The 24,601-nt window shown below is 33.3% G+C and overlaps 2 protein-coding genes and 2 long non-coding RNA genes across 9 annotated transcripts; 2 read left to right on the forward strand and 2 right to left on the reverse strand.

The window, feature by feature from the left end:
• Positions 1-15,685: 15,685 nt before the first annotated feature.
• Positions 15,686-19,024, reverse strand: LOC126877278 (uncharacterized). Its single transcript, XR_007694891.1, has 3 exons — positions 18,996-19,024; positions 16,787-16,873; positions 15,686-16,035 (listed from the first exon to the last, which is right to left on the reverse strand). It is a non-coding gene; the product is annotated as an uncharacterized LOC126877278 (long non-coding RNA).
• On the forward strand, positions 17,193-21,516 carry LOC126877267 (katanin p60 ATPase-containing subunit A-like 2). Of its 5 annotated transcripts, none has more exons than XM_050640090.1 (9): positions 17,193-17,400; positions 17,771-17,841; positions 17,915-17,971; positions 18,258-18,455; positions 18,573-18,861; positions 19,048-19,216; positions 19,275-19,405; positions 19,594-19,793; positions 19,944-21,516. In XM_050640090.1, exons 1-7 carry the CDS (start codon positions 17,338-17,340, stop codon positions 19,343-19,345), a joined length of 918 nt encoding a protein of 305 aa, XP_050496047.1. In that variant the 5' UTR covers positions 17,193-17,337; the 3' UTR covers positions 19,346-19,405; positions 19,594-19,793; positions 19,944-21,516. The 5 variants fall into 5 exon arrangements, with proteins under 5 accessions (XP_050496047.1, XP_050496046.1, XP_050496048.1 ...); XM_050640089.1 differs by having other exon boundaries at positions 19,275-19,387; XM_050640091.1 differs by having other exon boundaries at positions 18,582-18,861; positions 19,275-19,387.
• LOC126877273 (survival motor neuron protein-like) lies at positions 21,502-23,258 on the reverse strand. Of its 2 annotated transcripts, none has more exons than XM_050640107.1 (5): positions 23,216-23,258; positions 22,844-23,026; positions 22,604-22,718; positions 21,747-22,214; positions 21,502-21,678 (listed from the first exon to the last, which is right to left on the reverse strand). In XM_050640107.1, exons 1-4 carry the CDS (start codon positions 23,246-23,248, stop codon positions 21,952-21,954), a joined length of 594 nt encoding a protein of 197 aa, XP_050496064.1. In that variant the 5' UTR covers positions 23,249-23,258; the 3' UTR covers positions 21,502-21,678; positions 21,747-21,951. The 2 variants fall into 2 exon arrangements, with proteins under 2 accessions (XP_050496064.1, XP_050496062.1); XM_050640105.1 differs by having other exon boundaries at positions 23,207-23,258.
• A 441-nt stretch (positions 23,259-23,699) lies between these two features.
• Positions 23,700-24,557, forward strand: LOC126877276 (uncharacterized). The gene is made up of 2 exons (XR_007694889.1): positions 23,700-24,413; positions 24,511-24,557. It is a non-coding gene; the product is annotated as an uncharacterized LOC126877276 (long non-coding RNA).
• Positions 24,558-24,601: the final 44 nt, after the last annotated feature.

Here is a 24,601-nt window from a genome sequence, read left to right on the forward strand (position 1 = left end):
TCACGGTGGGAGGAAATAGGGGGATAGGGACCAAATGAATGAACGAGATGTTAAGGACAACTGACGATAAGTTCTTCTTTTGTCGAGAATTGCATGTTTGTGAATGGTTTGTGGGTGATTAGGTGGAGAGAATTGAAGAGTTTGGAGGTGACTGGAAGAGTGTTTTGGGCAAGGTAGATTGCAGAATGGTTGCGGTAGCATTGTGTTAATTATGGGTTTGTACATGTAATCTTTGTATGTATCACTACATACAACCTAACGTATATTTTTAATAATACATCAGAGTTTTAGTTATTTCATAGCTATGAATTTTATACTCTATAATCTTGACGTTTTATTTCACAGAAGCGTTTGAATATCCATAAAAATTAAATGAACCAATGTATTCATTATCTTATAGAGAAGATATATTATTTTTAATTATGTTCCAATTATTTATCATGATCCTGATTTCCTTATTCTGAAAATTTGAAAGGAAGTTTTGTAGTTTGATACTTTCAGCGACAAAGGGTCAATATTGCTTTAGTATATTTCGTCACATATACATGTATATCTATATATCCACCGAAAATGCGCTCTTGTAGACAAACGCTCGATTCGCGTCATAGCTTTTAAAGCTCGTCGCATCTCAATCCGTTGGAAAAAGTTTTTCCTGTAGCATATTTTATTTTTACGAACCAACAAGGTCTTTGTTTATTTCCTTCTTTTTTTTGCTCCAATTCCCCCATTGTTTTTTCAAGGATAGTATTTCAGAGCCATTAGTCAAGTTCATTGTAACAATAAACGTACGTTTCGGAAACATTTTGTGCTGTGAAACAGAATACACTAAAGTTTGAAGGTCACATCGATTTTCGAAAGTTTATAAATGGAGGTGTATGACAGTATCACCAGCTGTTGCTGTCCCCAAGCGCCAAAATACGTTCTGACTACTATTTTATGTATCTCACAGAAGTATGTCTTCATTCATCATCTCCCATGCCATCCACCAACGTGTTCTTAACATGTTATCTCCTAGTAAAATATTGATGTTGAGTCAGATATCCAACTGAATAATCTTTTCGGTGTCTACTATAAGACATTTAAAACCAAGGCTCGTACACACGTGTGCTTATACGTCAGATGTAATACTTAACACGAAACCTGCTTATATTAATATTAAATTTATGCATAGTAGGATGTTCGACCTTTGTAAAAATGAAATTATAATACATTTCATACAGTTTCACCGTGGAAAAGTGAATCTTTCTAGCATGTCCACGCAAATGCAGGGGAGGGGAGGACTGTGCATGCACCAAACAACTTTACGTTCGTAATTTTTCACACAAATGTACAACTGTAGGGAAAAAATTATCTCTGATTTTTCGGATGTTAGGAATCGACAATATCGCATAACGGAATGCCGTGTTCTACGTATTCTATTTTTGTTACGACGAAGTTGTGGTACAAACGAAGTCCACATAAGAATAGTACAACAAAATCGGTTGAGGTTAGGTTATCGTGCAGATATCGCGGCTTTTGCATTGGAAATCACGCAACTGCCAGTCTCGTCGTTCCTTGTAAACGAAAGAAAGGTATTGTAATCGGTCGGAATTAACATAAAACTCGTCGCATGCGACCATATGGCCTGAATGTTGAATAAACGAGAGTAGAGCGCGAGCTATGTGATTCTAACCGTTTAGGCGGAAACTAATGATTGTAACCAGAGCCGAGATATATGCCAATATTACTTTGCTCGACAAAGCGTATAAGATGAGGAGAGAATCGCGATAAGGTAGAACAAGAGACAGATATTCTCTACGTAAAGCAAGTCTGTCAACTAGATTGAAATCCTACAGCTATAACTACAGTGAATCCATATTCTGGCGAATTGTCTTTTCACAAATGAAGCTTCTGAAGAACGGAATTGATACAATAACTACTGTTCATTCATAACTACTGTTGTAAGAATCTATATATTTGTCTATCTATATCTATATATATATCGATCTATATATATTTGTCAGAATGTCATTTTATCAAAAAACCCATCCTCTGTAATCATAGTTTAACGAAGCATAATTAATAGAAGAGGTAGAGCGTTAAGTGGAGATGATTTAATCACAGTTAAGTAGATAAATCTCTATATTAGTCTCTTTAATTAAAATGTCCTACGTTTTATTTGCGTCATTTTTTTCCTTCATCCAATTTAAAATGTTTAAATAACAATAGCCTATACAATATAATTTTATGTAAAAAAATTGATTATACCATGTTTATTACAGATATTTAACATTTTTGTGTACATACAAAATTTAAATTATACCTCGCTTGAGAACAAAAATTCTATTTATTTTCCTAACATGTACTAATAATTATTGATCAAACTAGAAAAAGCTGGAGGAGATTACTTAGGAAGATTACTTAGCATCTTATATTCCTGGCAAGGCTCGAACGTTTTATCTTCCTTTAGATTTTCCTAAGTTTCCATTTCTCTGACTTGCTATTTTAGTTAGCTTAGTATACGTGCTATACATAGGTATGTATAGTGTCATGATCGCGACAGTCGTGAGTTACCCACGCTTTATCCTCCGTAAACTATTTATAAGAGAAGAACAAATTACATGTTAGAACTTTCATTCAATTTACCAATACAAATAATTTTAAACAAGAAAAAAGACCTAATGCAGTGGTTTCAACTTAAACATATCCAACAGTTATTTACGAATAAATAGTATAAATCTTTTAGCAACATGAAATTCGCGATATTTATTCAAATATTTATATTTACAGTGCGCCATCGGCAAAGAAAACGTGTTTATCGATTTTATGCTTTTGCCACGCAAACAGGGAAATTGCAACTCAAAATTGAATTCGCACTGCAAAGCGTCGACGTTACGACATCAATTACATACTTCAAAAACACCGAAGGTATCACACGGAATCAGAGAGATTCTATGAGAAGTTAAACGCATAGTCACCCTATTGGGAATAGGATTGCTTTGATTCGAGCTCAAACATAGGTAAAGCTGAAAGAATCTTTTGCGGATCTTCCTTCTTCTCTACGTTGGATTTTATACAAAACGACTTTAACCTTTTCAAGGAAATACGGAAATAAGGATTTTAGATAGAGAGATTTATCTGGAAGGAAATGGATAGAAAACGTAGAACCAGTTCTTGTTGGTTGAAAGATTTTTTCTCTTCGCAGAGATTCAAGCTTTAAAGAACGATCAAATATGTGCGCAGCTGACTTACGCGTGAAGTTATTATTAAAAAAAATTGTTGCATTTAAAAGGATAAATATTAATTTAAATTTAAAAAAATTGTTAGTTCAATTATCATGTTTAATTTAAATTTAAAATAATTGTTAGTTCAATTATCATAAGTTTAAAGATATGTAGATATTGTATTTACATATCGAAAATCAGACAGCAATATTAATTAACACACCTAGTCAAACGCACACGTACTTTAAAACCGTGCTTTAAAATCGATATTCGCTGAAACAATACATCGCTCTGCGCTTCCAATTTGTTTTCGCACGAAGAATCAGTCCACTCATTGTTACCGTCACCATCTCTACCGTAATCTATATTACTCGAATAAATTCTATATCTTGATTGGAAAATCACATATTTTAACGAACTTCCTTATTTTTTGTTTTTTATGACTTTAATTGGCAATTTCCATAATGTTCTATAACTTGACAATAGACTGATAATATTTCAGGATATATATACATACATCATGTTTTTGAGGATTCTGTAGTAAAATATATTATAATAAATTATAGGAAAAACAAACTATTTAAGAAAAAATTACCACCTTCGAGTAATAAATTATAGAAGGTTACCAATGTAATTTAAAACTTAAAACTTAAAAATAATCTATTACACGTAACAAAGAAAAAGATTTCTTCGCAAACGGTAACTCGAAAATTACAGCCATTGCTGTAGAAACATAGTTTTACAGGGAGAAGAATTTCGCTAGAAACTCTCGACGATGTCACATCAAGCGAAAATTCAATAAAGCGATTACTAACCATACTACCAGCGGCAATCGTGTTACGGCAATTCGTAAATAAGTTAGTCTTCTATTTGCAGAAACGTCTCTGGCAATATCGTCACACTCTTGATTACGTCGGCGCTATCAAATGGTCTTTGGAAGAAAGTTTTCCATTATCTACTTTTGCCCATGGCGTCGTTCCAACAAATGAATTCGAGTTCTGAATCGCTTTGTCTCGTATTACCGCTCGTATTACCGCTCGTATTACCGAATTGCTGCTTCTCACGACTAGCAAAGTGTTTCGCAAAAAAAAAAAAAAAAAAGAAAAAAAAAAGAAAAAAAAAGAAAAAAAAAAAAGAAAAAAAAGAAGAAAAAAAAAGAAAAATGGTATCGGAAGGATAGAAAAAAAAGCGGTGGCCTACATCAAGCAATCTTCATGCCGATAATGCATTTATTATTCAGTTCGTTCATTTTCTATCGCGTAACAGACACTGGGATAACTGACAGAACGAGCGTATAAATCTTGCATCTCTCGACCTGACTTCTCCCGATGGAAAAATATTTACTGGTCTGGAATCGTGCATCGCTAATTAGTAAAAAGGTAATAAGCAAGAAAGCAATTATACTACCGGATTGGTATTTCTATTTTATTGGAGATTAATTAACCTGAGTAAACCAACAAAAACTTATCGAAAATCAATCGAAATTAAATCACCTTTTCAAACAGGCTATAAATAGCCAACTAATATTTGCAGTAATAAACTTCACTTTCGAATAAAGTATACGCTCTATAAATTGTAAATTGATAATTTCGTTATTATATCATTTTTCTTAGTCTAAACTGGATTCAGTGAAAAGAGCTTTCAATTGAATTACACACTTCATTAGTTTATGAATTATATTCGTTACCATACGTACAAAAGAAGGGTGACTGGTTTAAAAATTCAAAGGGTAGAACCTCCAAGCTCACGATTGGAAACAAATTCAGTTCAATGGTTTAATTTGCCATTTAATTGAATTCTCTGGCAATTTCAGCGAACTGTGGGCTTTAGAAGTGTCCAGCATTCAAAGGCAAGACCTCCTCCATCTTTCTCTTTCTTTCAGTTCCAACCTCAAGTAATTGACCTGTTAATTCGACGCTATATTTACATGCTCGCAAGGGATTCAGACGACTTCATTGCGTTAAATTCGCAATTTAGCAAACACGAATGTCTCAATCAATTTGTAGTTCGAAACAAATAAAAGATAATCAATTTTTCAAAATAACAATCGATATGTTCAATGCATTTGTCGATGCGTTTGATCGTTATGTTCATTTAGCATTTTTATAATAAAAGCGTAGAACACATGTACATACACATAATATTCCATGAAATGATTTATACAGACTATGAGTCTCGTTTTATCATATTATAAAAGAATGAATTTTTCCCAATAAATGTAACTTCATACAAAATCTCGTTTAAAAAATTCAGTTTTTATTCTCATCAAATTAATTTAATATCGGAATATGTCATTTTAGTCGTTATAAAAATTTTATGTCAAAAAGCGTTCACAGATACATATATAAATAAATGTCCAATCCTATGCATTTATTTAAGCTGAAATCTGAACTTAAATATTTATTAACAATATTCTGACGAATATATAATGAAAGATAAAAGCAGCTTTATTTTTTTTATAGGATGGCTCATGCTTTTTATTCATTTTATGTTTTTCGTTGTCAGCGCGTAACTACCTATCAACCGCATGAATGCCAGGTTTTACTACTCAGAAGCGAAGAAGCGAAGAAGCAAATATACGTTAGCTTGCATGGAAAAACGTTAGATACATATAAAAGTCATAACGTAGCTATTTACACCTATTTACATGGGGAATATTTATTTTTGTATGAAATATTTTTGCTTCTGAACTCTCATTATAAATGTACGTCCATTTCCTACGTTAAAGTACGTCTCTGCTTTGAAAACCTTCATTTAAATATAACGGTTAACAAAATATTATTAGAGAAATATTAAAACGAGACGCTAAAAGAACATTTTAATAAAGTACAAATGATTATTTGTTCTTTATTAAATTGCACTGCTGTAACTCTAATTTTATTAAATTCAAAATGAATCATTTATAAACTGAACCGGAATATAAAATTTTATTCCGCAAAAATCATAAAGTTGAAAGTTAGGAACGAATAACAAATGAATAACCTAGTTTCATTAAAAGGCACGTATACGCCAATCCGCGTAATAACTTTGACACTCCAATTATTATAAAATATGTATCCTTAAGGGATTCTTTTGCGCGAATGCAAAATACTTTTCATACGTGCAACTGAATAAATGGCGCGTGATTTTCAATATTTCTTTTTGTAGAATTTATAACAAAGTAACTTTTTCACAAATGTTTTCGCTAACATTTTTACAACGTAAATGTCTTCTTTTGTAATTAATAATTTCAACATTTCTCTGAACAGTTTCGTTGCGATAAAAAAAATATACAAAGCTTATGACGTACTTGTTTAAAAATATTTATACGGAACAAGACTTTGAATTTGTCAGACCAATCGTTCTAACGAACGAATAAATTAAACGACTCGTAACAAAAAATTATTCCTGTCCATGTTTCTCTTTGTAAAAGTAATTCAAGGCAAGTTAGATGAATCGTTGTGTACCCTATTCGCGTAGCATGTGCTTTAACGACCAGCGTGCAAGCGTTAACGGTGTGCTTTAGTTTCTCTCTGGTTGTGTTAAGTGTTTAAGTAATGAGCATATACTCACTACGGGCGGGTCGCATACGATCGACCGGCACCACTTCAGCCTCGAATTATAGCAGGTGCAGAAACTGCAAACCGAAGGTCCCGGCTCAAACGTAAGATCATGTCGAATGGTTTCTCCTTGAAAGTCAACACAGCTGTTTGTAACATCTGAAAACGATTCTCAGCTTCAATATCTTTGCCATTCGGCGGTCGTACGCGCAGTTACGTTAACCGTTTCAACGCCACTCAGCGTGATCATGCTGTACACGTAGTGTGGTGAACTGTGTCGCGATGTTTGGTTACGATTGTCAATTCACAACGCGCTCGGTTCCGAACGTAGCTTGCCGCTAGTCTATCAGAGTTTCCTCTCGTAATTACTTTTCTTTCAAATAATCGTAAACCAAATAAAGAAAAAACTAATGTATAAATTACCTCTTGAATTGGAAAACCAATTACAGAACGTCACACAAACAAAAGGTAAAGCACGAATATTTGGCAACCTTTTGACTCTTTAGTGTAACGTTTCTGATATAGCTGATGAAGTGAAGCGTGAACGCGTTGAACGGTATGTTTCGACAAAAAAAAAAGAGCAGTGCAATCGAGTTGATCGGCACTTCTCGTAAATAAATAAACGAAGCGCTATTGCGCTTCATGGTACAATCCGATACGGATTTTTAAAACATCCCTGATACTGAAACGGCTAATAGCGTTACGAAAACGATCGCGCCAGGAAATTTTTGTTCAACGGATCCGCATTGCGGCTGCCACGATGCTTTTACGTAGCATTGATGCTTCATCGATGAAGCACGATTGAAATTGGATATTCGATTTCTTACTGGGGAGAGAGTTTTCATATCGTGTTTACTGTTTCACTTCGCAAGTGTGCTTTACAGTATACGTTAGAACTTGAAATCGAGCTATTTGAGTTAAAGTAGCTTGTAGCTTGAAATCACGTTTAAAGGATATAAGAATAGAAGGCTAAGAAGGCTAAAATTCAAAAGTGTATATATACATTACTAATATATAATGCCTATAATATATAATATAATAAATAATAATGCCTATATATTGGCTAATTTATCAATTAATTAAATCCGTGTATATCAAGTTTTCTATAATTTAGTACTTTCGTGTAACTACAGAAATTTGATGCAATATAAAACTTGATTAAAACAGCGATTCATTAGGAAACGAGAATAATGATGCAAATATTTTTTGTAGCCATTATATAGGATTTCGATCGCATAATTAATCAGTATCAACTTACCAATCTTTACAAACTGGAAAATATAAAGAAGAACCGACACTATTATGATTGCCGCAATTATGAGTGCTTTCACGTACACGTTCATTGTTGGTAAAAAATTTCGATGACAAGCGGAAACAAATGAACAATCCAAAAGTATCTGCAACAGAAATCAGAATACACTCGTTTTCGCATGGTTGGATCAATTTCGCGTGGGACTAACCTGATTGAACCTAACGCGGGATAATTGCTCAACTCACGACCTTAACCAGCCCGCTTGATTCTCTGTAAATGCTTGAAATTGACGCTTGGATTCTTTCCAGATTAACTAGCTTTGCCCTCCCCCCCCCCCTCCCGTTATCTATTTTCTTAGATCGACTTAAACTGCCGCAACATATTATCTTTCTTCTTTTCTTTTCTTTTCTTTTCTTTTCTTTTCTTTTCTTTTCTTTTCTTTTCTTTTCTTTTCTTTTCTTTTCTTTTCTTTTCTTTTCTTTTCTTTTCTTTTCTTTTCTTTTCTTTTCTTTTCTTTTCTTTTCTTTTCTTTTCTTTTCTTTTCTTTTCTTTTCTTTTCTTTTCTTTTCTTTTCTTTTCTTTTCTTTTCTTTTCTTTTCTTTTCTTTTCTTTTCTTTTCTTTTCTTTTCTTTTCTTTTCTTTTCTTTTCTTTTCTTTTCTTTTCTTTTCTTTTCTTTTCTTTTCTTTTCTTTTGATCTTTTAAAGCCCTAAATCGCTGGCTATTATATTTTGTACACTCAATTACTCTGTAAGTCATAAGTACATATGTTTTACAACGTTATTTGTCATATTTCAGTTAAACCCCAGAAAAGCCAGAAATATATTTGCAGCGTGTTTTAACGCATCCCTGGCAAAGATCTCAAAAACGAGTTGCGACACAATTTAAAGCGACAAATAGCACCGCGTGTCTCGTTGTGGTAACACACGGTTCGCCAGCTTTTTAAAAGCGCTCTCCGTTTGCTTTTTCCTCTCTTCCCTGTCTCTTCGTTTTTTTCTTCACGAGCAAAACCATTTTCGCGAGGACGAGAGTACGGAAATGACGTACTGGCAATTTTGTTTTGTGATAATACAAGCAGCTCGGTTTCAGTGAATTAAACTTGGCCCCAAGCTTCTACTTATCCCTACCTTCCTTTCCTTTATTTTCCCTTCTATATCGGTTTTGCGGTTTTCCACATTTCCATCACAATAAACCATGTTTTTTCTCGATTTTACATGTTAGCCAATGATTCACGGCAAAAGCGTCGACTGTAAAAATATTTGTAGTTGCAATAGCAACAAGTATGTTTTCTCAAATAGAAAATATTGGGAGCGTACACGCTGGCAAAACAATTCATGAATAGCTCGTCCTCTGCTTGTTATTTGTTTCGATACTGTTAGCAAACAAATTCATGAAACATACTGGTATAGCGTAAAATGAACATAAAAGTTTTGCGTACACTTGAGAGCTGAACTTTGGCTGTTATACGTATATTATATATATACGCACACAGTTATGTATATGTATATATATATAGAAAATTCCTTAGAACTTTGAGCTTAATAACATATTAAAATCATTAACATTAAGGAGGTGAACTTTACTTACTAATTACCAAAGTTTCTTCCGCCAAATAATACATAAAAATTGAAAAAGATAATGTAACTAGTTTTAACTTTTTTTTGTGTTATAATTTGAATCACTCGATTTATCCGACTGAGGATGGTCGATCACAATCTCAATTTATACATATTCTCATCGCATGAAATAGATCACATGAGGGATTTTCAAAAGTCGATGGAATATTAATGGCGATTAATTATTTACAGGTGTATTCTGTGCGGCTAGAGCAGTCTCCTAATGAATGATTGAGTACCAGGAATGTTAGCGGTAAACAGGATTACGGCTATGAATGATTCTCTAATGTGTATATTAGAGATGAATTTGATAATTTATCCTCATAATATGCAATCCGCTTTTAAGTGGAAATCATAATTAACAATTTCTGTTTGATCAAATATGAAGAGCAGATAAATCGATACGCTTAAATCAATATCAGAATTTCTTAACATTTTTATCAAATATTTTAGCACTTTTCCAATTTAATATAAAATAATATAGAATAACATAACTGTCATTTCTTTATAAAGCGAAAGAAACTTGGGACAACCTAATAGGAATTTACTTTTATTATCCATTATAAAAATGGATTGTTAATCCTCTAGGAGATACGAACAATATAATTGCAATTAATAAGGAATAAGCTAGCATAACTTAAACCAGCTTTTGCAGAAAGCTATTAGCTGAAGATGTTTATTAAACAATGACAACATGAATTTTCTTAAGTACCCCATTTGCTACTTAATCTACTTCGTAAGTACTGTGTGTCCTAGCCTTCAAAGGATGCAATTTTAACCAGAATGTTTCACATTACCTACAATTACCGTATTGTTTCCTTGTAATATAATTTATATTTACATTATCTACGTTACGTTACATTCTACGCGTTAATGTAATGTGATTTTTATTTCTAATCGAAGTTATTTAAAATTTGTAGTATCTGAATAAAAAATTAACAGCCTGCAAAAACTTCACAGAAGCATTAGTATCTTCGAAACTATTGAATTCAAATGGCTAATATTCTTTAACAATATGCACTCGACGACGTTTATCGAGAGAAGTATGTGACGTAATAGTTAAACTTTCAATTCATATACATATATCGTTTATGAAAAAGTAGTCATTCTGCTTTTGTGATCTGTGACACACTATAAATTCTCATAAGCTAACTAACGCGTAATCTTCTGTAACGTATTAATATAATATAGGTATGTATATCTCGACTTTGAGCAACCAATTGGTGATAAATAAGCTTTAGTACATACACGTACTTTCTTACACGTAACAAGAGACCAGTTAACATCTCTGCTCTTAAAAGAAAAACGAAAGAAACTGTGAAAAGCTGCAGAGTTCAGGTCGAATAACACCAGCTCAGATAAATGACCCTCTAACTTACCTTTGTCCTCATCGACGTCAGTGATTTTAAAGCTAGTTATAAAGTGCACTTCTCAGCCAGCGTCCACGGCAGTCAATATTATTTAACGGGTCTTAACGCGATGTAAAAAGGGAAAAAGGAGGAAAGAAGGAACAGGGAAGCAAAGAGAAGAAACGAATTTTTCATTTTCTCGAAACTGGATCAAGTTTCAGGCTGCTCGCCAAAGAGTCTGTAGCTAACGAGACAAGATTAGACAAACCGCGCTTTAAAATTTCCACAGAACTATAATAATCCTCGAAATCAATACGATTCGTCGATCCATCGCCTGATTAAAAAATGAGATAGGATGAAGCTCACTAGTCGGCCTTTGAACTTTCAATAGTGCTTACGGCTCGTATACTCTAGTTTGAATGCTACAATGTAAGCCAAGTCAGCTGTAACTAGCGTTCGCGTGATTGTCGCTATCTATTATTCACGCGTTACACGTTCACCAGACAAACGCGTCTACCGGTTGACATTGTTTTCTGTCCTGAGTTTCAAAGCAATTATGTTGCTTCGTGTAATCAAATCTCGCCAAACTAACGATAAGTTCTTGTTTGATCTTACACAGTTACTAAAACTATACAAGTTAAACCAATCTAGCCTAAACAAGTAATATCGTTATATATTCTTTTTTAAATCTATATATTGTTTAATAAATCGTGGTTAGGATATAGTAGCTGACAAAAATATTCGGACAAATATATTTGTAGAAACATTTTAGGAGTGTATTATGCATAGTGTTGACTATCATGGGCGTGTTGGTATTATTCGAAACTAATCTGAAAATCTGTATGGAATTTGTAAGATATTTAGTACGAGTACTGTGCATTACTGATATGTACACAACCGAGACGAGATAACGAAGGTATTGCTCTCCATCGTTCATCGCTACGCGTTGCCAATAGCAACGTATAATGCATATATATCTCGCAAAGACCATAAAAGTACCCAATGGAACCACGTTTAATATTTGATAATAATGTCCCATTACAGTTTCGTCATTTTCAATTAATTAAACACGATCCTCTCTTTAAAAATTAGAAGATAAAATACGTAATACAAATCTACTCGAAATCTTTTAAACCTTACGGACGACTACTTATGGTCTTTAAAAGCAGCAGGGATTAGCAGAATATTAACTGCGGATTTTTCTTGGACCGCAGCATGCAATATGGAATATGGTTATTAAAATGTACACTGAAAATTTCATATCCATAAGATACTCGTGCTTGTAGAACCTTGAAAATGAATTCTTAACCCAAATAGTCGACCGCGATACTCGAGAAATTTTGTGAAGCTGACGTCAATACCAATATGTACCGTCGTTGTGCTATTATTTCGTGATAAGCCGTATTGATTGCACTTCCATTTCACGGAATTAATTTTTCCACACAAAAAGTGATAACGATAATCGAAAAAAGAAAAATATACTACCACTTTTCGTATCAGCATACACAAGCGCACTCGATTTTACACGAGTATACAATTTGCAAATTCGACGGAACGATCGGATTTAATTATTTTTTCGATATTTCAGGCATCAAGTTCTATTTACACATCGAACGTTGAAATACGGCGAAATACAAAATGTACAAACCACTCTGGACATTAATTAACTTTAAACGTTATTGATTAATTAAAGAAACCAACCATTGTGTTGATTTTTACATTTTGAAAAATTGTTATCCACTTTTGCTTTGTTTAAAAATTGAAAAAAAAAAATACGTTTATTGTAAGTCACGAGTATCTCTTTTATTTATTTAAACTTTAGATCAAATATTACAATTTATAAATATATCATTTATTTAGATATACTTGTAATATCTGTTTTATAAGTTTCTACAACCATTTATCTATTTATCTATTTTATTTGCACATAATCTTTAAAGACTGATTTTGTAAAGAATAAAAAATTGTGATTCTATTTAAAAACGATCGTGTCAGACTCAAGTGATAAGCGATATATATTTCAGCGATATATATATTCAGATTTCACCATCACATAAACGGTGCATAAACGGTGCTATTGGAAACGTTTCACAATGGACGTCTTACAAGCGCCTGCGATGTCCGTCATATGTAAAGCTATACCACTGAATCACGGCCGACATTTAGTGATTAAGGTCGATCACTTAGAGCTGTTAATCCGACATAATGGCGAGCAATACATCGAAGACATTATTGGAAACACAGTTACAGTTCAATTTCATTGAGCTTATTTGCAAATAAATGTGTACAATATATTTTAGAGGTTTTAAATATTATTGCTGACTAAACTTCGCGTCTGCGCATCATCTTTCTTTAACTTTTTTTGCATTTTCTTATCGACGCATGAAGACGAAATGCGTAAATTTTATTATTTATTTAAACATTACTATATTGTGCTCAAAGTAGCGGAATATCGTTTTATTATCAATATATGAAGAACTAAAAGAATTAAAAAAGAATTAAAAAAATATGTAGTTCAATCAATACTTCGTGTATTTTTCTATCTCCACAAGACAATATCCGGACGCTTACAGTTACGCTTACAGTATCAACAAAGATTTGTCCAGCCATACGGAATAAGTCGTACTCGGTAAAAGTTTAAAAGTATTAACCGCACGAACTCCAGAAACACTTTTCAAGTAACTTTCGAACCAATAAATCCCCGAACTAAGAACTGTCATATTTCGTCTCTATTTATCGAATATTGTTAGAAAATGCAACAAAAAAAAAAAGAAGTTAAATAGAAAAAGTACTTGGAAACTTAAAAGAAAAAATCTCGAAAAATCTCTTAATACTTTTTACTGTCGTCTTGAGACGCACCATATGTTAAGCTTCTTCGTAGTTACAACTTTTACCGCAGATGTAACGAACTGACAAATGCTTCGAATGGCGCGCGCGCGTCGACGCCTACACTTAAATTTTAAATAAATGTTTTTAAATAAATGTTTAAAATAATACATTAAATGTATCAACTTTGTTGCGCAGTTTCATTTAATTTCTTACGATATGGAGGGTTTAATTACGTTTAAGATATCTATTTGAATCTTTTAAATTCGAAGTTTTTTAAAAAATTACCCTAAACTTTATAAAATTAAATCGTCTTTCCACTTTGTTGTATCATAAAACAGTTACTTAAATTCAAACCTTACCGTCGTCTTAAAATATTCTATATTTTCCTCGTCTTAAAAAATCTCCCTACAGAAAGAATAAAGAAGAATAAATTCCCATACGTTAAATTTCGCGTGATTGATGGAATACATAACGATAACGAGAACTAACTAGCGACAACAAGCAACCATTAGCAAGGACAACTGGCGACTATAACTGTCGTCTCTATGATGTATGGCGACTAAGGAGAACAGCCAGCAACTACGGATTACATGTAACAACCAACTGCCCCACTTCTAAAAGGCAACTAACTTGCAAACCCTTTGATGGTTTCTGTAGCGTGATATACCCCTTGAACGTGGTTAAAGAATGTGGTCGCCGCTGGACGGCCGTTTGACAGCAGAGCGATCTCGCCAATTCAAAGCTTGACATTACAAACTACCGAGAATCATTAGGCTCGTTATCGAGCATCTAGCTTTCAGAAGGTGCTTTATCATATGATACGACTTCACGATATTCTTATAGCAAGAAGAATAGCCAACCTCTAACAAAACAAATTTTTACTAAGTGCTGCATGTGAGCTGCAGGCCGGCCTACTAGGGAAATTTGACGAATGAATAAACTAAAATATATACGAATATATTCGTTATATCATAAAATGCCCGCATTGTGTTCTCTAACACCATAGAGGAAACTAAATTTATATATTAAAAAATTGGAATACCTGTTATAAGAGAGTTAATTAAATTCTAACCTATCGATGACTCCATAAAAACCTTTATTTCCTAAAAATGTATATCTTTCAAATTCTCCTTAGAAAGTATCATAGAGAAAATATGAAACCTGAAAAGTACATCACGCTGATGCCTCGATCAACCCTCGTGCTTCGCAGTCCATGTGTCCGAGCGATGAATTCCCTCCAAACAAGGAAAAACCAAAGGGTGGTCTTCTTCGAAGGACGTGAGAGGGTAAGGGAAGCAACGGGAACGATGATCACGCGATATACTGGCGGCGTACGTATAGAACGGCTGTTGCGAGAGAGTTCGCAAGAAACAAGAAGAAAAAAGGAATCGTAGGCCGACGCGACTATACGCTGTCGACGGACAAACAGCGACTGAGCCTAACTGAAACGAACTCTGTCGCAGTATGAGCACGGGCTACGTTCGCGGGTCGATCGAACACGTTCTGCGTCTCTCCTCGGCACCGGCGTCAAAACCACCCCCGACGAGCGCAACGCACTGGTGCACCTGCAATATTAACCACTGGTCTTTCCTTTTTCGCGCGATATTATATCAGCACCTATGATACCATTTCAAAGACCGCAATCAAAACATTAAATACCGCATTAAAGCCATACAATAATTCGCAATATTCATTCGTAAACGTTATTGTATATGTGCTTAATTAATCGTTATTATGTTTCGAATGATTTACTACCTCGTATTCCATAAGCAGATATATGGTTCATTTTCACCTCAAGTACGATATAATTTGTAACAAATATTTATAATTCACAATGTAAAATATTTATAATTCATTGGAAATATTTTTCTATCACGGTATAGTGGTCAAATTTCACAAGTGGTTAAATCACAAACATGTGGTAGTCAGAAGCTATACTCACGACATGACAAATCATGAAGATGTCATGAAAAATGGCGTCCGTCCATATATATTCAAACGCAACGAACAAGTTCGAACTTTTCGAGAAGAAACGATTTGTTCGATAACATCTGTCGCGAGCTTCTCTTCCTTTAACGATAACAATTGACAACTAAAGCTCGAGAGGCTCGTAAGGATGAACAGCGACGAGTATCTAGAAGCTATGTACTCACCTGGACAAGGAGACTCCAACACCAAGGACGTTGGAAGTTTCGAGAAGCGAAGATGGAAACTGAAGTAGCACGTCAGGTCAACTCCGGCGAAAACTGCTAAAGAAAGAAAAATCCAACTAATTTGTTTCCAACAATAAAATGAAATTAATTTGTTTCACAAATTATTAACTGGATATTATTCAAAAATTATTCAAAATTCGCTTGATTGATTCACGGCCCGGGACATTTGGGTCATACCATTTTGGTAATGGACGAAAATGGCAGAAGGAAGAACGACCGTTTTTTTCATATTTCTCTTTCCCCGGGAAACGATGGAATGCCCGAGCACCTTGTTTCATTTCTTCTCGACATCAATTTCAATCTTTTTAAACGAAATATAATCTGAACGATGAAAAGTTCATTCAAATAATGCTCCGCACCAGACACTCACGAAAATTAAGAAGAAACACGGAAAATTCGCGAATAAAACGGATTTCTTTGTTCCAGTGAGATAATAAACCTCGTTCACGTATTGGTTTTTAAAATCAATATATCCACCAATGTGCACTCGTTTAACAAGGGTGATGGAACGTGCCAAAAATCTCTCAAGGGGGTCTTGGCAACGGAAGAGTCGAAAACGTCACAATTATGAATGAAAAATTCGAATAGTTGCTGATTTTACAGTCGAAACCGATAAAGAACTCCAGATATTCCCCCAATTAATTTACAATAAATTCGCGAAAATGATCGATTGCTGACGTCATTGTATTCTAGAAAGATTGTAAAACGATAAGAATTTATTGAAAAAACTTATATTCGATGATAACACTTCTAATAAGAGTACTAAGAGGAGCGATTCTGTACTCACCTTCCTGTCTCGAAGTACCGAACGCAATTAACCGTCCGCCCAGGATGGAACCGTTCGGAACTTTTGTAAGTCACTGCACGGCCGCTGCTTATGGTGGAAATGTAATAGATATAAGTACAGAGCGCGTGAGCGAACTAAAAACGCGATAGAGAAGTAGAGAGAGGATGTTCCGTCCTTGTCTAACGACGCGCGCTTGTACAGGAAATATGTAACAGCGGTATACGAGCAGCGTCAGTGTCCACTAGTGTGCATGCCTGATTAAACAAGGACAGGAAGTATCTATACATGGTGTTCTCTTTCTATTTCCATGTTGCATCCATCTTACTATACAGTACACACACTCAGCTATTCTATCATTATATTTGTGCGTTGCTTATGTGTGAACCAAACATTTCCATGGCAACAAATCGTTTGTCTCTTGTTTGATGCACGGTTTTCAACGGAGTTGAAAGAATTTTTTAAGAGAAACGTAATGGACGGGTTGTTTTTAAAGTAATAAACGGAAATTCTCGTATCCATTGAGAAACGATAGGCGATTTGAAAGTGTCACTATGAACGGTGATTTATCGATGCAAGGTAGTATGAATAAGATATTTTATAATCTGCGAAAAAAGGTAAGGAATATTCTAGATTTTAGATTTTAGATTTTAGATTTTAGATTTTAGATTTTAGATTTTAGATTTTAGATTTTAGATTTTAGATTTTAGATTTTAGATTTTAGAATTTCCACGTCACAGACGTGTGTGTTTTGTTATTTGATTTGTAATATTGCTGCAGTTCTCTTAATAGCTGTTCGTTTCATGCGATACTCGCACATAGTATCTATGACTTTTGCTTCTAACAATTTTTATAATTAGGCTGTATCAAATATTTTTAACGTTCGTGTTTCATGAAAAATCATGTGTAACTCGTTGAATTCGCAAATGTAACAAAAAATTACATGAAAAAACTTATATTATTGTAATGAAAAAATAATTATATTAGGAGGAGAGTCGTATTTCGGAACGTCATCGCAACATATTATACCTTGTATGTGATTATTTGGAACACAATGGGTGAGTATATTATAATTAAAATATATTCCTAGTTCCAATTCTCTTGAATAGTGTCAGTGACCAATCGAAATAGAAATCAGTGGACATCGTGGAAAGAGAAGGCGAAACCAAATTTGAAAATTCGACATCGGTAATTCAGTAGTTAAGAATAACTCAATCGATAATGTAGATTAACTAGTTATAAACAAATATATGAAATATAAATTCAAATTATTCTTATCCATCTAAAAATTGGAAATTAAAGAGCAGAAGACAAGAAATTATCTTCGAGGATTTATATAGTAAATACATTCTTTTGCCCGTCTTACCTAGAGATAAAACAGTTGTTTGATGGTTATCTTATAGTGTTCAGTCATTGCGAAAAATATTTTTAATCAGTTAAAAACTATAATTAATTAAAAACTACATTTTTTTAGGTATATAGACATTAGCGATGTATTATTCCGGGAAGCTCGTCTGTCTCCCGAACATCGGGTCTGCGACAACATCGATTTGGAAATTATCGTTGCAGAGTATGAAAATTATTACAAGATGAAATTTCAAAAATATCCCATATTGTGTAAGAAAATAACTGGAAGGGAAATGACGAGGGAAGTGACAAATGCAAGCAAAACGTAAGAATTTAAATTATTTAACGATATTAAACTTAAACGGTATTCAACGTGTATCCTATTCAACGGTATCGTATTCAACGTATCAAATTCAACGTATCGTATTACAATATGATCCAGTGTTTGTAGAAGTATTGAGACAAAAGCCAAATCTTTTAGTAAACAAGCGAGAAGTGAGCCTGTGAAAGAGACGAATCTACAGCAGAAGATAACTGATGACAATACGAATCATATTAATCTCGCAATGACAGTGACGTCAATATTCCCCAATGAGAGTGATGGACGTTCATCAGAAGAGCTATTTAACGTCCCAATGGAACAATCCATGCAATCGAAGATATTGAAATGCATTGAAAAGCTTTATTCAGATAATACGGAATTACGAAAGATTGCTGAGGACGTCTCATGCGTAAGTTATTTTCGATTAATATACGTATCGTAAAGCTTTTAAACGATAAAATTCCCGTCGATAAATCGTCCAACGTATATCGACGATGACGTGATTTCGGTAACGCTTCAAATATCAAATTACGTAACGCTTACTTAATATAGAGAAGACGCCATTTTATCTTTGTATATCTTTGTATCGTCACAGGAGATCGTAGTAAACAAATTAAATGTACATTGGGATGACGTTATAGGCCTAGAAGAATGTAAAACCGCTGTTAAGGAGGCCGTTGTGTATCCCCTTAAGTATCCTATCTCTTTTGATGGCCCGTTTTCCCCATGGAAAGGTATTTTGCTGTACGGCCCACCTGGTACAGGTAAGATACTCGTATTCTTTTCATTTCTGTACGTGTTTACAAGAAATATACAAAACAGGGAAAACGAAGTTAGCGAAGGCAGTCGCGACAGAATGCCATTGCACCTTTTTTAACATAACTGCCAGCTGATTGGTCAGCAAATGGAGAGGCGATTCCGAGAAGTATATACGTGTAAGTTGCTTTGTCTATGTAAGTTTCTTTGTTCCTTTGTCTATGAAGGAGAGATTCTAGGTATAAAATTTTTATTTTTCGTCATTTATATATAAATAGAATAGTTGTTTGGAAAACGAAATGATATCATATTCGCGATGAGGCAATGAATTTAAGGAATTTCGAATATAATATTTAATGAATAATACATTTGTTAAACTGAACAGGTTTTATTTGAACTTGCCTATAGTCATTCGCCTACAATTATTTTTATCGACGAGATTGACTGGATCGCCACAAATAAAGGAGACTGTATATTGTCTGAACCTGCAAAGAGATTCAGATCAGAACTTCTTTCTAGATTGGATGGATTAGTGTCTAATGAGAATTCTAATGTAGTTCTTCTGGCTACAACTAATTCCCCTTGGTACGTATATCACGTTATTTCAATGTTTTCTAAGTAGAAAATATCGTAATATTTCTCCAAATTCCAAATATGTTATTGTGTTGTTTGAAGTATTCCTTCATTATTATTAGTATAATAGAACGATAATATTTATTGTAAATATGTTATTAGGGGCATTGATGCAGCTTTACTCAGGCGTCTCGAAAAGCAAATATACGTATCATTACCCAATGAAGTTGCTCGACTTGGTATATTCAAATTATACCTTAGCAACCACTTATTAGAAAATACAGATATTGTAAACCACATAGTAAAATGTACTGAAAGATATTCTTGTGCAGATATAAAATTGCTTTGTAAGCAAGCGTGGCTACTAGAAATAAGCCCGATATGGAGGAGACTTGAAAAGAAAGAAACACCTGTTACCACTTTGAAATATGAATTAAAAAGTTATGAAATATTAGCAAAATTGTTAAAAAAAATGTCACCTACAGTTATGCAAATAGATAAATATGATACGCGGAACAAATAAATACGCAATCGTAATGACAGATATTGAAAAATATAAATAAATGGATTATCGTTCGAGAAATCATTCGCATGTGTGTGCATGTGTGTGCGCGCATGTGTGTCGTGTGTGTCATGTGTGTGTGCGTGTGTGTGCGCGCACACGCTATAGGCTAAGTTTAAAATGTTCGGTTGTATTATATCCTTGTATTATATATGTCGGAGATGAAAGGAAAACCGGAGCCTTCCCTTTGCAATTTTGAGGAAGCCTTCTAATGCTTTAGCCTAGATTTTATCATAACTGTAATTAAGCAATTGTCATTTGTAATTGTTTGATATTTGTGAAAGCGAAAGTGAGTTCGAGGTGACAACTGGTCGCCGAACGTAGCCACGGTCACGGGATAAACGTTTTGCCTGACGAAGGTGTGGATCGGTTGTATTGTTCTCCCTAGAAATCGCATAGAATTGTACTTTAGAGATGTCGATATAATGGGACACACGTTGTATTAGGAATCAATCTCCAGACAGAAACTGCCTAGTAACGGCGTTTGAATCTTTCTCGATGTTTCCAAAGAGTATACAACAAACTTTTGACAGAAATTGCCTAGCAACAACGATTGGAACCTTCTCGATGTTTCCAGCGAGCATATAACAAACAAATGCAGTCGGATAGCGAAAAAGATTTTCATCAGATATTCATTCGTGTGATCGCCTTGGAAAGTGATACATCGAGCAATTTACCGAGTGTCTCAGCAATTGTATTCTGTGTTTAAAATTATTCTACACATAGTAAAGAGTTATCCCGTTGACCGTGGATTCGTTTGAACCCCGGAACATTGTTAATAGCGTTAATTAAATTCATTATTCGTGAAACCTATCGATCGTTAATCTCATTATACGTTAAATTCATTATTCGTAAGACATATTATTCGTTCCTCTTATTGTTCGTTAAACTTATTAATCTTTAATCTAATTATTAGTTAAACTTATCGTTTGTTAATCTTATTATTTATTAAACTCATTATTCATAATATTTTGTAAAATCTTGTTTATTCGCGTAAATATATTCTCTGTTTCGTAAAACAATGGCTAATTCAAACGAAGGATCATTACGCGCCTTAAATCCTAATGATAACCCGACATATATATGTGAGTGTATTTTATCAAAAATATGTTTTTTAGTTTTTCTTATCTTAGTAATTATTTTTAAAAAAATAAAGTCTTATATGAAAATAAAGCTGTTCTTTATTTCAAATAATTGAAGTAAATAAATACAATGAGTTTTATATTTTATTATATCTTATATTATCGTTATATTGTTATTGAAAAAATTGATATAATCAACACTTCTTCCTGTTCTCTTGATTGTTTCTTGCTTGTTTCAAACCATGATAATAACCTACAAAAGAAATAACATAGTCCATTGAAAATTTAATATACAATAAAATACTTATATGAAATAATTACCTGTGTGAAAACCACTAATATACCATGACATCAACATACTTGAAAGTGCGTCTGTATCATTATCTGGTAATCTAGTACATTTTATTAAAATTTCGTATTTTTTTTTTTCCAAATAAAATGTTAAACTTATTCCAAATTACTTATTAATATTAGAAGTATTCAGCATTTCATTAGAATTTTTAAATTGTACTTACTCGGCCATTAATTATGGTGGTAAAGGAGGTGCAGGTGGCATTATATCAGTCATCGAATTGAAAGATGGTCCCGATATGAAGTGATGTGCACAATCCATTTTTTCTACATTATATTTTTTCGAATTTACATTTGTAGAAAAATTAGTCTCACAAGTCTCGTCGTTCTCTTCATTGAATTTCTCTTCCAAAGCTTTCTTTTGTTGTGCTATTTGACTTTGCAAACCTTCTGATTCTAAAAGAGAACTCAACTCGACTTTCTCTGTATTACCATAGCCTAAACACAGAGTAAAAGAAATTTTTGTCATTTAATAGAATGGCTGAGTGACATTCAGTTACTGTCCTTACAGGCAATGTACTAGAATTTCCCATGCATAAATGTATATGTATAAATGTTTGCCTTGATATATGTAGTAATAATCACTCGTCTAATGAGGAGAATTATATTCCAAGCAGCTAATAATGAACAATAAGTAACATGCATGTTTATGGTTCATGACCCTATATCCCACGGGTCTCTCCATAGACATTGACAGGTACTCCTGCCGAGTTAAGAACCTGCTGAATGACACTGTGATAGACTATGCGAAAGCCTTTACTTCATATATATATATGTATTTTTAGTACATTTCTTAATTGACATAACCATCATGCTAAAGGTATTACCTACAAATTTTACAACACACGTGCCATTGTTTTCGTAAATTTTTGATATTATAGCTTCATAAATTTCTCCATCCTCTGAGTATATTGCACGACAAGGTGCTCCTATGATCCATTTCTATAGAGAAAAGATGTGTATACAAATAAATATAAGTAAATAGCAAAATAAAATAATTTGCTTCCTAATCAATATATTTAATAATATTCTGTATCAAATTTGTAATATTCTATCAAAATCACAACCTTGTGTAATTTACTTGCGTGTTTAGGCTGCTTAAGATTTTGTAGGTTTTCTTTCGGTTGAGAATTTCCAACATCCATTCCCATTCGCTTGATAACTTCTTCTTTTGCTAAATTTATTGCTTTATCATATGCTTCTATTAATGCACTATCGTCCCAAACATTATCATTGGCTGTGTCTGTATCCTTTTGAGATAGCAAATTATACGTTATTAATATCGATACAAGTATTTTATTATCAAACTATTGCAAATTATCATATATGTCATTTTTCAAAAATTGACTAAAAGGTAATGGATACTGTTAATTACTATTATGCTAAGATCTTGTACTAAAATAATGTTAAAACCATTACGTTTCCATTACCATACATACGTTTCCATTTCCTCGTATAAAAAGAACATTCATATCATCATCATTCATATCATATTTAAATATTGAATTTGCTTCTGAAATATTAATTTGTCTCATTTCTTTAACTCTAACACATTGTAAACAATGATGACATTATACCAACTATAATACTAAAAATCTATTCCCCATTCATTCGAAAGATTATTTTTTGAAGCAAGGTTAACATTGAATGTTCCCACACTTCAATAACTGTATTTTACTTTCTTTACAATATCTAACAATATATTAGAATACTATAAAAAAATATTGTATGCACAAAAAACTGTTTATAGCGAAATAGCAAAAGAATTAATCACATATTATAACTAAAACGAGATTGTTAAGTAGATTATATTATACTGCATATGCGTTAGTGTTTCAGCTGGTAAATATAGTTTTTATATCTGAAGATAAATAAGATTTAATTCTATAAAATTGCATAATGAATTATACATCTATTTATTACTATTCGTATTTCCCCTTAGTTGTATGTTGTCAATAGCATCAATCACGAACATATAAATAAATATAGAAGAAACCTCTATATGGTTTCTTCTATATGGAAATGAAAAGGGAAAAATGAACATGGAAGACAAGAAAGTTTTCTTCAGGTTTAGCGTATGCGTGATACGCTTTGAATGTCTCAGATAAAGATAAAGATACTCTGCTCATTTCTATTTGTTCCGCAGAACGAGAAATTTGTTGTCTTTCATATTGGTTTTTACGATTCAATTTTTGGGCAGTTTTCCCTAGCGAGTGTCGGTCCCTGTTTGATATAACCAGACCGTAATTTATACAGATATGTATTATAGATATATATTTGTAAAACTGAAATCAGATGAAATAAATGTTGCCTGAGGTTTTAAACGTTTAATAAAAACAATATTTCATTTGGAAAAAATGTAAGATATGTAAAATTACATATTGATCATTTTGCTGGTCTTGTATCATAAAACGTGTGGCCCGAAGAGCACGTGTCCGGTAGAGATACGTCACTTGTGTTAGGAAACCGTTTTATAACCTATCACAGTAAAGGAACGTCGGCAGTATAGCAGCCGAAGAATGCCGTGAAAGTTTCTGTACAAAGTACAATTGATCTACAATTGATATTTTCCGCAATACTTATCTGATGTTCGGTCAGGGTGTCCCATACTCATGATATTTATGACAGTGGAATGGCGTTAGTAAATCAATTACAAAAATTTTCGAGATCAATTCTCGGTATTGCATCAAATTATTCAAAATATACAAGCAACACAACGTTACCCTTTTTGCAGGCAACAAGAGGAATATCGACCACGCAACCACTTTCAGAAAAACAAGAGTAAGTGATACAAATTTTCTTGTGCTTTCCTTCTTTTTTTAATA

Source organism: Bombus huntii, unplaced genomic scaffold, assembly GCF_024542735.1.
Source record: "Bombus huntii isolate Logan2020A unplaced genomic scaffold, iyBomHunt1.1 ctg00000141.1, whole genome shotgun sequence".
Taxonomy (NCBI): domain Eukaryota; kingdom Metazoa; phylum Arthropoda; class Insecta; order Hymenoptera; family Apidae; genus Bombus; species Bombus huntii.

What these genes read in the sequence shown, in the direction of transcription:
- LOC126877273 (XM_050640105.1), bottom strand. Translation starts at nt 23,248, where the DNA reads ATGAATGTTCTTTTTATACGAGGAAATGGAAACGTATGTATG. An exon ending in GAAATGGAAACGTATGTATG is followed by an intron (nt 23,027 to 23,206) that starts GTAATGGAAACG and finishes CTATCTCAAAAG; the next exon opens with GATACAGACACAGCCAATGA. An exon ending in ACGCAAGTAAATTACACAAG is followed by an intron (nt 22,719 to 22,843) that starts GTTGTGATTTTG and finishes TTTTCTCTATAG; the next exon opens with AAATGGATCATAGGAGCACC.
- LOC126877267 (XM_050640090.1), top strand. Translation starts at nt 17,338, where the DNA reads ATGAACGGTGATTTATCGATGCAAGGTAGTATGAATAAGATATTTTAT. An exon ending in GATTATTTGGAACACAATGG is followed by an intron (nt 17,842 to 17,914) that starts GTGAGTATATTA and finishes CAATCGAAATAG; the next exon opens with AAATCAGTGGACATCGTGGA. An exon ending in TTGCTGAGGACGTCTCATGC is followed by an intron (nt 18,862 to 19,047) that starts GTAAGTTATTTT and finishes GTATCGTCACAG; the next exon opens with GAGATCGTAGTAAACAAATT.